General features: G+C 39.3%; 1 protein-coding gene across 1 annotated transcript in view; it reads left to right on the top strand.

Annotated features, from left to right (window-relative positions):
* Positions 1–16,387, top strand: part of PARVG (parvin gamma) — a 31,687-nt gene extending 15,300 nt beyond the window's left edge. The window contains exons 7-13 of the mRNA XM_077825771.1: positions 503–558; positions 2,540–2,562; positions 4,459–4,520; positions 4,618–4,686; positions 6,574–6,675; positions 14,439–14,511; positions 16,111–16,387. Of these exons, the coding sequence (XP_077681897.1) occupies positions 503–558; positions 2,540–2,562; positions 4,459–4,520; positions 4,618–4,686; positions 6,574–6,675; positions 14,439–14,511; positions 16,111–16,190 (465 nt within the window). The 3' untranslated portion in view covers positions 16,191–16,387. The remainder of the gene's footprint in view (positions 1–502; positions 559–2,539; positions 2,563–4,458; positions 4,521–4,617; positions 4,687–6,573; positions 6,676–14,438; positions 14,512–16,110) is intronic.
* Positions 16,388–16,639: the final 252 nt, after the last annotated feature.

The following is a 16,639-nucleotide window of genomic DNA, read 5'->3' as shown; positions in this document are numbered from 1 at the left end:
TAGTTACATGACTCTAGGATCTGGGGCTTTAAGAAAAACATCACATATCCCACAACTTGTGATATAATTGTGGAAGTTGGCAATACTGAGTCAGATTTTTAACTGTGGGTGAAGTTCCCTTGCATATAGAACATAGCATGAGGCCTATATCCTCCTTAAAGTCCACTTAATCCCTATTTGCAGGGCTACACATGGGACTTAAGTGATGCATATGCCTTGGGCTTGCTCTCTACACATTTACATCGAGGAAAGTCTGGATTTAAATGCTTTATTATATGGATAGCCTCTGACAGGAAGATCTAGATCTTGACCATACAAGACGCCAGTAAAGTCATTTTTGACAGTTGGACTTAGGTTCCTAAGTCACTTAAGCACTTGTGAATATTTTAAACTTAAAGTTTATAGCTGCAAACTGTTAATAAAAGTTGCCTTTACTCCAACACATTTCCTTGTATAGTTCTTGCAGTTAAATATTATTCTATATTGGCTTTCTGTTTAACAGCGTACCTTAACAGGATTAAGGACAGAAAATGCAGTGGAATATATCACGGAGAATAGGTAAGAGAAGAAACATTTTATTTTATACATTGTATACATTTTCCAATAACTTAAGCATGTGCTTTCCAGAATTCCACCCACGTTGATACCCTGATTTACAGTTTCACTTTTCTGGGACATTGTGAATTAAAACAAGGGAACACACACATTCTGCAAAGGAATTTCTAAACCAGTCACACTTTACTCATAGACAAAGCACAAGAGATATTCATATCTGAAACAACAAATGCCTGAACACAAGACCTTCCCTCAATTTCCTCATCCTTCCTGAGAGCTCTTTTGGTATTAATCAGTATCCTTCAGTGAGTCCAGGATCCTCTGACACCATTCTCTGTTCAGTCTTGTCTTCTGGTTTTGGCCCCCTTGCTAAAGTAAGTCTTCTTTTAACAACTGTTTATTAGACCTTTTCTCTTCCTGGCCTTCCCCTGGGGTTATTCCAGCCTCTAGCCCCCTACGGGCTGTGGCTGGGGTGGTTGGAAGGCAACAATTTCATTTTATGAAAAAATTCCAGATTTCAAAATTTGTTTTTGTTCTGCATCAGATCAAAAGGGCAATGTTTCAAAATATTTTATGAATGAATACAAGAGAGGCAGAAAAAAGATACACCACCCCAATAATAGGCAATAGTCCAAAGGCTAGGGCATTCACGCTGGTTAAGTCACTGGTTTGGAGGAGGGATTTTAACCTGGGTCACCCACATCCTAGGTGGACCTAGGGCATTGGCTATTCTGTGGTGGGTTGGTGTGTCTCACTCACTAATAAGACTCCATTCTGGACTTTAGAAACCTTCCTCACAAAATTTTCATCAGAACATTTTGATTTCAATGAATCAGTGTTCAACTAACTCTAGCTGTGGCCTTCAGCATCCTCTATATTTGTTACCATGGATAACAGCCATTAGTAAGTCAGTAATCTCTGGCCAGTGGTCTCCACTGTCCTCCTAGGGCCAGGTTATTAAACTATTGATTGTCCTTATCGAGGGTCAACCCCTTAGGTGCCAGACCCTTTGCAAAAGAGGGAAGATGTAATTTTTACATGACAGCATACAGAATCAAATAAGCATATAATCACACAAAGAGTTCATAAAAATCAAACTGAAAGTCATAAGTTCATATAAACATATTCCCAATATGTCACACCAACACATTGACCTGATCAGAAAAAAAATTCTGAAATTGCTATTACCAAAAAGTTCAATTATACATCATGTCTGGTTGCCATTTAGTTACAATCGGTTCAGTAATTTAAACATTTTCAGGGCTTAGTAAACCTACTGCCATGCTAAATAAACACTACTGCCATTGGACGAAGTAGAGGCATTTATTCATCTTGCAGAGCCCGTACTGGTTTTGACTGGTCTTAGCAAAACCTGACAAATGACATAGTTAGTAAACCAAGCATGTTAGGTTTATACATCTGAGGTTAAAACTGCAATTGTATAAAAACAAAACCAGTTTACATATTACTAATTTATAGCTATTGTATTAATACATTACCAGAGTTCAGCAATTTTTCCTTATTTTGGTAGTAAAGAAAGAACAATCTGATCTCGCTCAGTTTGTGAGATTCTCTAATTATTATATGAGCTCAGCCATGGGACACAATGAAATTATGGAGGTTGCACCGTGAGCTGGAAACAGTTTTTCCCTGCTACAGTTCCATCATCAACTATTATATTTTATATGTTAACACAACTTCAAATTCTAGTATTGTGAGCAGCTCGTTGGAAAACTGTGCTTATAAAATAAATGTGCGTTAGTCTGTGTGCCAATTAAAATATTATATTCTTCCAAGAACACATAAATACAGTGCACTATAAAACTGTCTGTTGGAAAGCTACCTCTGGCAAATAACTGGTGAGGTTCTGTATTCTATCTCCTACTTCATAGGGATCCTTATGGCACAGATATGCTTTGCTTAGAAATTGGATTAGTTCTGCTATATGTTTTTGCTAATTCTCTTTTTGTTGTTGAATCTTTAGAGAGAATTTAGAAGGCCAGTCAAGTAAGTACTCTGAAGGCCAAATTCAGTGTTTCTTTACTGCATACTGTTTTCAAAAGTTGTATGTATCCAATTCGGATCTCACTGACGTAATGATAAATCAGGGCTATCCCCATGAGATCCAGTGGAGTTACAATGGTATAATACTGGGAGGAGATCAGAACTGGGCCCATCATGGTTCCACTTGATCACCCCACAGGAGAGCCTAAAGCCATACTGGCAATGAGAAATAAAATCGAGGGAGGCAAAATGATGGAGGGGTGAAGTGAGATGAATCCCATTTACTTCAGTTGAACTATTCATGTGTGTAATAGCTGTAGAATTGGGCTTCTGACTTGCTGCCAGTTTCATTCAGGTCTGTTTTCTTTAGTTTGCAAAATAACGTTTTGAAACTTTATTATCACTTGATAGCAGACCTTAACAACCAGGTTAATCCAAAGCTGAATGTACCATCAGAACCACCGAAGGAAGTAAAACATTTCATTGTGAAATTCACCCTGGTGATGAGGGTCAGCAGAAGGCTTCTATACCACTTATGCTCCATTTTGGGGTCTTACAAGGCCTGTTTGAGCCTTGCTATCTGCAAAGGGGTAAATTTCACCCTCAATGAATAAATGGGGCTGCTTTAATTCTCTTCTGTGCAATTCATATGACCAGTAACAGCCAGTGCAGAGACAAACTATTTCATTGAACATGTATTTATTTTTTATCAGTTATTTCATTAAGTGGTCTTCATTTATAAACTGAGACAATGCAGAAAACCTGCAGATGAATCTGTCAAAGGAAGAAACCTTAATTCACTCTTCAGTCTTTAATCTATTTTTTAAAAAATATATCTTGCTTAAAGAAAGGAAGAAAAACACAAAGCTTAGCTCCAGAAGAAGGCTCTCTAGTTTGTGACAATGCTGTAGGATTTACACACATTTCTGCTATTGATTTATTATTCTTTGTTTCCCAACAATACTGAACCCACAATTGAATAGGGAGAATGAGATCCAGTGGCACTCTCTCAATACTTATGTAGTATAGCTGCCAATTTTGATGAGTAGTCTCTCTCCTAAACAAAGCTGAATTCACTTCCCACACCATAGAAGCCACAATCTCTTCTTAATTACGCTGGCATAATGCCCCTGATTTTAATCGAGTTGGAGAACTTTGTTCATCTCAGGCAAAAGCAATTGTGTTCATGGGTCACTGGGGTGGGAATTCACAAAAATTTCATTTCCATTTTTCACTGAAAATGTCCGAATTTCATTCCAATTTCCAGCCCTAATTCTCACATGTAATGTTACTCAAAATTACTGGGTGAGGTTCTATGCTCTGTGTTATGCAGGAGGTCAGACGCAACTGGTCCCTTCTGACCTTCAAATCTATGGATTTAGAATTATGGGCAAATATTTCTATCACTGAATGTAGGGCCATTCTCCACCCTCAGTTTTTGTACAAAACTCCCATTGATGTCAATGGAAATTTCAGGTACTGAAGAATGGTAATATATGCCACTTATTTTCTACTGATTTTTATTGCAGATGTTCAGGGTTAAGGCGCGGAAATGAAAAGAGATGAACTATAGGGCCCATGGAACTGCAGCTTGCCTAGGGCTCATGCTAATGGCAGCACAAACTATGAGAACCCATTCCTGTGAAAATTAGGGAAGCTGATTAAAAACAAACTATTTTGTCTGACATAGGAGTTAAAGTCAGGGGAAGCACAGCTCTCTCTTCTCTTTTATATGAAGTGGGGAAGAGAATATCAGGGAGCAGTGCTCTTCCTCAACTCGACTTCTCCTGGGCTTCTACAGGGAGGGTTCCCACACTCCCAGTTCAGTTTATTTTAACCACTGGTCTAGTAGTTACTCCAGAGAATCCCAATTAACATTTATTGAATATTTTGCCATAGAAGCTGATGCCTTTGATGAATTATTCTCACATGCACCGGACAAACTGGATGCTGTGAAAAAGGTAACTTTTAAACGTTAAACAGACATTGACATTTGCATTATAAGATATAATTAACGAATTCTCTAAAAATTCCATTTTCCCCCCTCCCATTCTTTAGGTGCTTTTGCAATTTGTCAACAAGCATGTTGGAAAATTAGGATTAAACGTGAAAGATGCTGACTCTCAGGTAGCACTCTTTGAGATGTATGTTAAAATGTCTGTCGGTTATGTTAATATTCCCTGTCACCTCCAAAATTCCTATATTTCTCTTTTAAACTTGGCAAATATACACATTCATTCATAGCCTGAGTTCAGGCATATCAAGTGTCAATTTGGGAGGATTTTTAATGCCAATATGATAAGTAATTGAAAATAAGGGGTTTGTATGGAACACCATCCCAAGGTTGCAGTCATATAGGTCCTGATTTTCAGAGGCTCTTGAACCCCTACATCTTCCACTGACTTATGTTGGAAATGTGGGTGCTCAGCATCTTTGAAAATTAGGCCTAAATTGTCCATAGTGGCTAGTGATTTTTTGAGTGCCTAACTTAAGACATGGTCGAGAGGCCTGGTTTTCACAAAGTGCTGACCTCCAGCCCTCTGAAAATCAGCCCCCTTTAAAGTGCCTGAAGGTGGGCACCCAAAATCACTGAACACTTGTGAAAATCTAGGTCATAATTTATAGGTAAGGCTAAGATTTTTGTCATGGGAATTTTTAGTAAAAGTCACGGACAGGTCATGGGCAATAAAGAAAAGTTCACGGAAGCTGTGACCTGTCTGTGACTTTCACTAAAAATATCCATGATAAAATGGGAAGGAGCTAGGCAACTGCGGGGTGGCTGGGAGTTCCGGGGACCCCACCACCTGTGGGGGCTCAGAGCCCCAGCGGCGGGGAGCTGCGGGGATCTTCCTGTACCACCGCTATGTGGAGCTGTGGGGGTCCCCCTGCCCCGCCACGGTTGGCAGGGAGCTGCGGGGATCCCCGTGCCCACGGTGGCCAGAAGCTGTGGGGTACCCCCCATGCCCATGGTGACTGGCAGTTGGGGGCCTCACCGCTCCCTGCTGCTGTGGAAGGCAGCAAGACCCTGCAGCTCCCAGCCGCCAGGGCTGAAGTCATGGAGGTCTTCGGAAGTCACAGATCCTGTGAGTTCCGCAACCTCTGTGACAAAATCGTAGCCTTATTTATAGGGCATGATTGTTCCAGAGGCACAGCCCTGCGCTGGGAACAACGTGGAGCCACCACCTCTGGAGGAGTTCCAACAGGGTTTGCACTCATCAGACACATCCCTCACAGAGCACAGGGGAGAGTTCACACTGCACCATCTGTGAGGATGGGTGCAGCCTGCTCACTCCAGTGAGGAGGTGAGGTGCTATAACTCTGTCTCCTCCCACCTCCTGTTGGTGCAACTGGCACCTCTTGGGGCACATAAGTGGGAGGGAAACCGTTCTTATGCTAGCGAGAGTACAGGAATTGTGATTCTCCCATGCCTCTGAGTAGGGTGAACAAGTGGAAGCAGATTGGGATGCGGAAGTTCCTTGTGCTTTTTTCCTTCTTGGCATGCACATGAAAGGGTGCGGGAAATCTAGCCTACAACTAACACTTCACTGCAACCATTAAAACCTTTGACGCAATAATAATTCCACTGGCTTGCATTGTATGGCTGGAGACTGCAGTGTTAATTACCAAGAATGGAGCTTTTGAAGGGATTGCTATCAGGAATCCTAGATGAAATTTCCTTTTATGTAGTGATGCGTATTTATTTTTGTTTGAAATCTGTTCAAACATGGGACATTTCAAATATGGGACATTTGTATTGCTATCCTCCACACACTGTTACATTCCTGCTACACTAATAGGAATTTATGAGCCTTATATAGATAGAAATGACATTGTGTGTATAAATTGGGGTCAAAAAAATAAGTCACCAGTTTGTATAATTTATACTGTATATTCTCAATTCTTCTTTCCATAGAAGAACATTTATCAATCTGAGTAAAACTCTTTGAATCTTTTTTTCCCTGGCTTTGGTAAAAGCCAATTTAATAAATAATACTCAGGTGATTCTTCTTATAGTTTGCAGATGGAGTTATCTTGCTTTTGTTAATTGGACAACTTGGGGGGTATTTCCTGAATTTAAGGGAGTTCTTCCTGAACCCAAACTGTGCTACGGAAATGGTAGGTTATTATTTATTTACTTAAGCCCGGATCCTGCAAACACCTTACATGTACTTTATGCACATGATTAGCCCCACTGAAATCACAGACACTACTGACAATGTGTAAAGTTAATCATATGATCAAGAGTTTGCAGGATAGCAGCTTTAGACAACACACAAGAGTGTTCTAAGCATGTTATAATTAATTTTTTAAAAAAACAAGTCCCTGTCCCAAAGGCTATACTGAAATCTACCATGATCCTACAAAATGAAAGTGATCATTATTTGCATTTGTTAACCAGACAAATGCACTGAATTCATAGTGCTTTAAATAAACACCTCTGTGTTGTATGGGTTGGAACGCGAATGCAATATTAGACCAACAGCTTCTTCCATTTAGCCACACGGGTGACACAGCAAGTGTAGGGACCACAGAGATTCCCTCACATTGTCCCACAAATGTACCTCAACCATAACTTGATGGAACCACTGCTAAGGCCCCACGTAGGCAAGGTAACTTTTCTAAAAGTTTCCTGCTGTTGCTAACATCAATTCACCTGACCTCTGTTAGCAAAGCTGAGAGCCCTAGTACATACAGCCTGTCAAATAGTGACCCTGTTTTAAAACTCTGATAATTAGATTTGGGGAAAAAATAAATTTGAATTGAATCAAAATGAAAGTTTTCCATCTTCAATCACCCTTTCCCTTTTCTTTCTCCACTATTTCTTTTGCTCTGATTCCATTAAATTGGAAACAAAACATTTTAATTTCAAATCACTTTAGAAGAAAAAAAATCAGTAAAACCCATGAAGAAGTTTGAACAAAACAAACATGTTTTTGGTTTGTTCAAAGAGTTTTGTAGAAAAGAATCCCCATTCTTTTGACCAGCCCTGTTAGTTAATGATGCCTAAACATCTTTTTTGTGAGGAATGTAGATATCTCCATTTTTTGGAGGTAAATTGCAGAGTAAGACAGTGGCAGAGTTGGTATTAGAATCCAGAACTACTGACTCCCAGTCCTAGCCTCTACCCATTGGACACTGCCTTCAGAGAGGAATCCACTGAGAGTGTGAAGCACTCTGCTGTGATACTGAATATGTCAAGAATTTTCATTTTAGCAAAGTTAATCCCAGGTACTGCTTTTGGTCAAAGCATTGTTTACTAATTTATTTTCCTGTCTTACACCCTGAGTGATATAAAAATCTAACTACTGTAGTTCAGAGACTTTATTTCAATTTAAAACACTTCCCCCAAATCCCTTATGTACTCTAACTCCCCCACATTTTAGACATTAATTGGTACAGTAGAACATGACACTGTAACCTTCACTGCAGAACTCCTGAGATTTAAAACATGACATTCCTGTTATAAAAGGTGGTGACAACCAGCCATACCTTCAGGATCATTATTGTGTATTGTCTTTTACTCAAGTTGAAAGCTGATAGTTCAAAACCAGTAAATACAGTCGGTGTATCTTGGGCAGAGGAAATTGGAGTGAATTCTAGTGAGGGGGGAAAACACTGAAAAATAAAGGAAAATCGATATTAGAATATATCTAGAATGTATGTAAACTGAAAAGAAACCAAATGTGGTGGCGGCAGAACCCTGCTCAACGTAGGATGGAACTATCCTTTACCTCTTAGAGATCTCCTCAGCAGGGCATCAGTGGTTGGAGTTATCCTCCTGCTCATCCTGTGGCAACAATGGGTGGTGCACTCTCTGATCTCTTGCTTCACCACCCTCCCTTTGATGTCAGAGGATGGCACTATCCCTTCCCCCCTTTCCTTTATTATAGGTGGAACTGGAAGGCTCACCTATAGTTAAGGTTGCCTTGATACTTCCCATAAATCGCATTATAAGACCTTGTTCTCAGTTGATCATAACTTTGCCAAACTTCAACTATTTGGGCTATACTTTTCCAGGCAAGGTACCTGCCTCAGGCTGAATTTTTTTTTCCAACTAAAACAGTTCACCTATTTCTGAGAACGAGGTGAGGGGGAACTTTGTTGTTTTGCCCATACTAAAAACATTTTCACAACCCATTTGCTGAGAAGTTCTAGCTCCTCCATTCTTTGAAGCAGGAGGTGGTTTTTGTGAGGATTTTTGCCATCCCTGTGAAAAACTGCCCAAATTTGGTCAATTTATAAGCCTCTCAGTTGGCAATGGTCAGTATAGAGTGTTGTTTGAGTTTGGCAGCTAAATTCCCTGAAGATTCTGTCTTCACTGAGCATGCTCCATCCTCTCATTGCTCCTGTGTGTGACAGGACTGCACATGTACCATCCCCTCAGAGCAACCAAGCATGCTCCAAGCCCTGAGCTGCAAGGCTGCACAAGACTTTCTCTTCAGTTGCTTCTTCAGTAGTTGTGGGCCATTGTGGGCTGGGGCCATTGTGGACTTGGGCACTGGAACTGAGAGCAGGGAGACTGTCTCTTGTTCTCTCAGTGTTCCCAGTTGCTGGGCCTAGGTAGCGTGGAGGAAAAGGAGGAAGAAGCCACAGTGGGAATGAGGGTGACCAGATAGTAAATGTGAAAAATTGTAACACTTTTTTTTCTCAGGGGTTGGGGGGTATGGCTGAGTATATAAGCCAAAGTCCCCAATATTGGGATGTCTGGTCACTCTAGTGGGAATGCAGAGGGATGAGGAAGGGGAGGGATTTAGGGACCAGAGGATGAGCAGGAGCAGAGGAGGAGGGGAGCAGGAATTGGGATGGGGGGAGGTTCATAGATTCCACGGCCAGAAGAGACCACAGTGATCATCTAGTCTGACCTCCTGTATAACACAGGCCATAGAACTTCCCCCAAATAATTCCCAGAGTATATCTTTTAGAACAATGCTTTTCAATCTGTGGTCCACGGAGCCCTGGGATTCTGCAGACTATGTCTAAGATTTCCAAAGGGGTCTGCACCTCCATTCAAAATTTTTTAGGTCTCTGGAAATAAAAAAGGTGTGTTTTAGAAAAAATATCCAATCTTGATTTAAAGATTGTCAGTGATTGAGAATCCACCATGACCTTTGGTAAATTGTTCTAATGGTTAATTACCCTCACTGTTAAACATTTATGTCTTATTTTCAGTCTGAATTTGTCTAGCTTCAACTTCCAGCTATTGAATTGGGTTATACCTTTCTCTGCTAGATTTAGGAGTCCATTATTAAATATTTGTTCCTCATGTAGGTACCTATAGACTGTAAACAAGTCTCCCTTAACCTTCTCTTTGTTGAGCTAAATACACTGAGTTCTTTGAGTCTATCACTATGAGACAGATTTTCTAATCCTTTAGTCATTCAACCCTGTCCAATTTATTAACATCCTTCTTAAATTGTGTGCACCAGAATTGGACACAGTATTCCAGCAATGGTCACACTAGTGCCAAAAACAGAGGTAAAACAACCTCTCTGCTCTACTTGAGATTCCTCTGTTTATGCATCCAAGGATCACATTAGCTCTTTTGGACACAGTGTCACACTGAGGGCTCATATTCAGCTGATTATCAGCTATGACCTCAAATCTTTCAGAGCCACTGCTTCCCAGGATAGAGTCCCACATCATATAAGCATAGCCTATATTCTTTCCTCCTAGATGTATACATTTACATTTAGCAGTATTAAACATATATTGTTTCCTTGTGATCAGTTTACCAAGCGATCCAGTTTTTTCTGAATCAGTGACTCGTCCGCTTCAATATTTACCATTCCCCCAATCTTGTGTCATCTGCAAACTTCATCAATGATGTTTTTGTGGTTTCTTCCAGGTTATTGATAAAAATGTTAAATAGTGAACCAATCCATGTGGGGCCCACTGGAAACACATCCATCAATGATGATTCCTCATTTACAGTTACATTTTGAGACCTATTTGGTTAGCCAGTTTTTAAACCATTTAATGTGTGCCATGTTAATTTTATATCATTCTAGTTTTTTAATCACTATGTCACGCAGTACCAAGTCAAAGTATACTATGTCAACACTATTACCTTTAACAACCCAACTTGTAAACTCAGCTAAAAAAGATATCAAGTTAGTTTGATTTAATCTATTTTCCATAAACCCATGTTGATTTGCATTACTTACTTTACCCTCCTTTAATTCTTTATTAATTGAGTCCTATATCAGCGGTTTCATTATATTGACTGAGATCGATGTCAGGCCTATAATTGCCAGGGTCATTCTGTTTATCCTTTTTAAAATTTGGCACAACATTAGCTTTCTTCCAGTTTTCTGAAAACTTCCCCAGTGCTCCAAGACTTATTGAAAATCAACATTAATGGTCCAGCAAACTACTCAGCCAGTTCTTTTAAAATCCTTGGATGGAAGTTATTTGGATCTCCTAATATAAAATGTCTAACGTTAGTAGCTTCTGTTTAACATCCTCCAGAGTAACTAGTGGAATGGAAAGAGTGTTATCTTCACCATATGAAGAGACTATATCATCTGTTCCCCCCCGCCCCCAATATAGACTAGAATTATTTATTGACCATGTCTGCCTTTTCTGCATTGTTATTGATAAGTCTACCAGTTCCATCTAGCAATGGCTCAATACTATTGTTAGAATTCTTTTGTTTCTAAAATATTTTTAAAATTCCTTCTATTGTCCTTAACTCTGCTGGCCATAGATTTTCCTCTGTCCCTTTGCTTCTCTTATCATTTTTCTACAATTCCCAACTTCTGATTTGTATTCATTACTATCACCTTCCCCATTATGCCATTTGTTTTTACACTCACACTCACTCTTACTTACTTTTTATAGCTGCCTACTTCTCCTCTAAACCAGGTCATTTTTTTAACCAGCACAGGCTTGTTCCTTGATTGTGGCTTTTGGGGCATCTAGTAAGATTTTCGTAAATGATTCCCAATTATCATTCACATTTTTCTGATTAAATTCTTCCTTTTAGCTGATTTGGGTCATAATTGTTTTCAGCTTTGTGAAATTGGCCCCATTAAAGAACCAGGTGTACATATTAATGGTCTGGACTTTATTCTGCTTGCAAATCATGATCACTTGTACCTAAGCTACCATTAATTTTTAGTTCTGTGATCAGTTCCTCTTCATCTGTTAGGAGAAAGTCTAATAAAGAATTCTCCTATGTAGGCTGCAACACTTTTTTGTTAGGACATTGTCATCTATAATGTTTAGAAATTCCAGGGATGTTTTGGTACTGGCAGCATGAGATCTCCAGCATATGTCATGCAGATTGAAGTCCCTCATGATCATGCAGCTTATTTTCCTTCACATTATAGATAAGTGCAAAGGAGGTGGTTATCCTGTTCCTAACACTGATTTGGTGGTCTATAGCAGACACCATCTGGTACTCCATCTGTGTGTTTTATCTGTTAGGACATTGATCTGTAAGCATTGAAGATCATTTTCTTCTAAGTTATTGGTGATTTGGAAACAGGTAATTCCACTGTTGACAAAGAGTGCCACTCTCCCTCCCCTTTTCCCTACTTGATCCTTCCTAAATAGGTTATAACCATTGATTTTAACATTCCAAATGTGAGAATCATCTCACCATGTTTCAGTAATGCTAACTAGACCAAATTTATGCTCATAAATGAGCAATTCCAGTTCCTCTTGTTTATTACTCAGGCTCCTAACATAGTATATAGGCAATTTAATAATTTCTTCTCTTCGTGTCCTTTGGTTCCTTGATTAATTTTGTTTTCAACATCTCAATTTTGTGCTGAGTGCTCATATCTTCCCTCTTTTTACCTTATTAGTTTAGCTTTCTCCTGACTATTCTAGCCAGCCTGTCCCCAAAGTGATTGGTTCCCCTACTACTGAGATGGAGGCCATGTAGACTATATAATCCCCTCTCCCCATAGAAAGTGGATCAATGTTCCATAAACCCAAAACACTATATCACTTACTTAGCCAACAATTCACTTCCAGAATCTTCTGCCTTTTGTCTTCTTTCACTCGTGGGACAGGAAGGATCTCAGAGATCACTTGGACATTCTTCTTCAGAATACTTCCAAGTTCCCTGAAGTCATCTACTATCTGCAAAATATCCCACAATACGGTGTCATTAGTTCCAATAGGCATCATCACCAATGGTGATGCCTGTCGACTTCAGAAGCCTATCCAGTCTTAGAGTGGTGTCTCATTTCTTGGCTTTAGGAAATCAGCACACTGTCCTATTGTCTGCCTGTGCCTTGCAGAATTTCTTTTGATTCTTCTGAGTATGAATCTCCAACAAGAATTATCTGTCTTCCTTGGACAGTTGGAGAACTTTTTGCAAGCAAGCTTGACTGTGACCGTATGCCTCTGGTGGTTATGAACTGCCAGGCTTCTTCTCTGATTTCCTCTCTCTTTGATTCCTTGGTGGCCAGCTCCCTTCTTCCTTGAACCTGGGGTAACAGTATTTCCTCTTCACCTTCTCTGATTCTCAGTAGTATCTCTCCTCCAATCCAAGAATCTTTTCTTCCAGCACAGCCACCAGCTTGCATTTCATGCACATGAACTCGCTTCTGTGTTCAGGCTGGAAAGAGGACATGTCAGAGATGGAGAGGAAGACAAGCTAGTGGCATGGGGCAGAAGAGTCTATAACCACTAGAGTAGACTTTTATCCAAGACTTCTCATATTTCCAACTTCCTATCAGGCTGGAAATGCTGAACAGTATTACAGTGCTTCTGGTTCCATCTGGAAGTGCAGAAAGATGAATGTGCTCCCTTTATCCAAACCATTTTGCCTATCAATAGTAAGTATCAGTACTCTGTCTTAAGATTTATATAAAAGATCAGCATTCTACTTTTATGTGGAAGTCTCATAAACTTGCTGAGGGAAACATCTGATCCTCCTCACTCGGTGACTTCATTAAACAATCATTTTATTCATCCCCAGGTGAAGTTTATAGCTCTGTATAATCCTCTTGTTTTCCTTGTCTGCCATGGATTTGAAGAAGAATCTAAACCTAGTTTCAAACTCTGTCATTGTTATCTGTAAATCACAAAACCAGGTGGAACATAAAGGTATCACTTTAGTTCAAAATAAAAGAGCAATAAGCTCTTGCTCAGCTTATGCATGGTTGGACATAAGTGCGTAACATGGGGAGGTTAAAAAGCAGAGCATGCCAGCACTGTACACAGTACCTCCTGGAGGATAAGCTGATCAGGACCAGTAGAATGGTTAAGGAAGCAATTTAAATTTTTGTTTTTGTTCTTACTTCATTAGAGGAATAGTCTTGTGACAGAACCTAAATAGACAACCTGTCTTTAGATTGTTAAAATCAAGAGGCGAATGGGATCTGGAATGTAACTGTAAATAAATAAAAATCAAGAGCTTGAAAAATACTTGATTCCTAGAAGTGTCCTTAATATCTCAAGTGCGATATCCATGATGATATCATCAGTAGACCTTTGTATGTTAAAACATTAGGATAATGTTTGCATTTACAGCTGCTCAGAAAATTTCAAACCTTTAGGATTTTAAATGAAAAATAGAATACTTTCTGCAAATTTAATTTATGTTAAACATTTCCCTGTGTTTTTATCAAACTTTTAATTTTTGGGGCTCTCATTAATGCAAGATTTTCAGAAAACTTTTAAATGAATTGATCTTTCTGCATCCCTTCTCAGGTAATTTTTAAAGGAAATTTGGTTTCTATTTTTCTGATTTGGTAATTGATAGAAGTGATTATAAGCTTTTCACCAGAACTAAAGAGAGTATGAAAAAAATGTTGGTACAGCAATGCTAACTCCCATTTCAACTACCAAAGAAATAAAGCATGCACTATCTATATTTGGCCTGAGTTCACTTTGTTTCATTGATCTCGTCTGATCAACAGCTTCACAATGTTAACCTTGCAGTGGCTTTGCTGACAGATGGAGGTCTTCTAGATTTTCTTGTCAATGCTGAAGGTGAGTCATAACATAGTAATTGTTCTGGAAGAGAATGATTCTTGCTCTGGTTCATGAAAAGCTAAGATACTCAGCTAGAGAATCTTCTCCAACATGACAACCACATATTTCATAACATTTCCTTTGCTTCACATCTCCTGTATATATCCCATATTTTAACAATCTAGTCTACACTAAAAAAAAAGAAGTTCTATTGTTACAATACCCACTGTTTGGTAAGTTAACACCATTTAAAGCAAGAATGAAATTATGTAAGATACATCCGTAGTTGCTGAAATTACCAATTAGGAGTAAGTGTGTTGTCTGTGGGACCTCATTGCCAAAATCAGGATGTGAATGTATTAGTAGATTTTTAGAGACAGAAGTGACCATTATGATAATCTAGTCCAAGCTCCTAAATAACATAGACCATTCAATTTCACCCAATCATTCCTCAATCAAGCCCAGTAATGTGTTGCTGAACTACAGCATATATTTTAGAGAGACCTCAAGTCTTTATTTAAAGATGTTAACTGATGGGCATTTTACCATGTTCCCCAGAAAGCGATTCAAGTGTTAAAAATGGCATCTTTTCCCAGTTGGGTAGTCCGCTCATGAACAAGATTGGGGTATGTGTACATATGAGCACATGGAATGGTCGTCTATCTGTACCTACGTCATTGGGTAGAGACCATCAAAAAATGGAAGGTGTGGGAATTATGAAAAATTGTTTAATTTTTTTCGTTAACGTTTTCGATGTTTTTTTCCAACCAGCTTTACTCATGGGTAGCTGTCATTAATGTCAATGTGAGTGATTTGTGAGCATGCAGTGAAAAATTGGAGCCTTTATGCCCTATACTTGGAACTTGAAGTTCAGTGAACCAGTCTAGTTAAACTGTGAAAGATAAATCTGTGAAAGCCTCTGGGTATACCTTTTCTTTGAGTGGGTTAAAAGCATTGGACATCCATTTCTCTAAATGTGGAGGATTGCCTCAAATAATGTCTAATGTTGATTAATGTGGGAAATATAAACTCCAGCATCTGTGTATCATTTATGTACAGCTACATAGGCCAGATCCTCAGCTGATGAGTGTTGGTATTTAATGGAACTACACTGTTTACACCAGCTGAAGATCTGGCCTAGTGGTCCTACTGCTGGTCTATGTTCAGTACAAAGCCATACATTTACATTACTTGAAGAGGAGCAGCAAGCCCTCTATGTCTCTCATCGTTTGGAAGAAGTAGTAGTTTGCATACAAGTTGATGTATTAACTAGCAAAAACCCTTGTCAAACATGAGTTGAGGTTGCTTAGCAGTACCCTGTGCACTTTCAGAATATGGAAGTTAGCAGCTGAAAACTGCAACCTTCAAAAAGCAGGAAGTACACACCACAGAATAAAGTGCAAACACTACAAAGCCAGGAAATGAAGAGTTAAGGCAATGTCTGCTACTATTCACATTATAATAGAATCACAAAAAATACAGTTATCAAGAAAATCTAATAACTTTACATTTCCTGTTTTGGTTCTTGATTTAGTTAGATTGTAATTTGGGGAAAGTGAAAGATTACCTTCAGTGCTTTGACATTTGAAGGCTTGTTTCTTTCTTGTGTATCCACAGATATAGTGAACAGAGATATGAAGACTACATTGCAGGTTTTGTACTGCTTGTATTCCAAATACAAGACCAAAGAAACATGAAGAGTGAAACCAAGAGCTAGATTTTCTTGCTAGTGTATGCTGGGTTTAATTTTCAGTCCCTAGCTATGTGTTTGCCACTTTGCACATGCGCACACCCTGTATGACACTTGTATTAATATGCTTTGAAAAGTGTGTATGCTTGCAAAGTTTCAGTGATATAACTTGTGCTATCTATAATATAAATGTGTGTGCACGTGCGTATTCAGGGGCCAGTGTTTTCTGCTGTTCCTTGGCTGTGAATTTTGCCACAGAAACAGAATCCACCCCTTGCTTCGTCTAAAGCCCCCAAATGCTGTAAAGACTTGTCAATGTGCTACCCCAGCCCCTGCTTCAACACCTCACCCTTTTATCAGCGAGGGAGCTGGAAGTCATTTTTAGAACTTCGCACCTGTACTTGCACTGAGGTTGCTGCAGCACCATGATGGAGTTGAAGTCCATGGATAGATTCC

The sequence above is a fragment of the Eretmochelys imbricata genome, chromosome 1 (genome assembly GCF_965152235.1).
Source record: "Eretmochelys imbricata isolate rEreImb1 chromosome 1, rEreImb1.hap1, whole genome shotgun sequence".
Taxonomy (NCBI): domain Eukaryota; kingdom Metazoa; phylum Chordata; order Testudines; family Cheloniidae; genus Eretmochelys; species Eretmochelys imbricata.
This window is presented reverse-complemented; position numbering and strand designations above follow the sequence as displayed.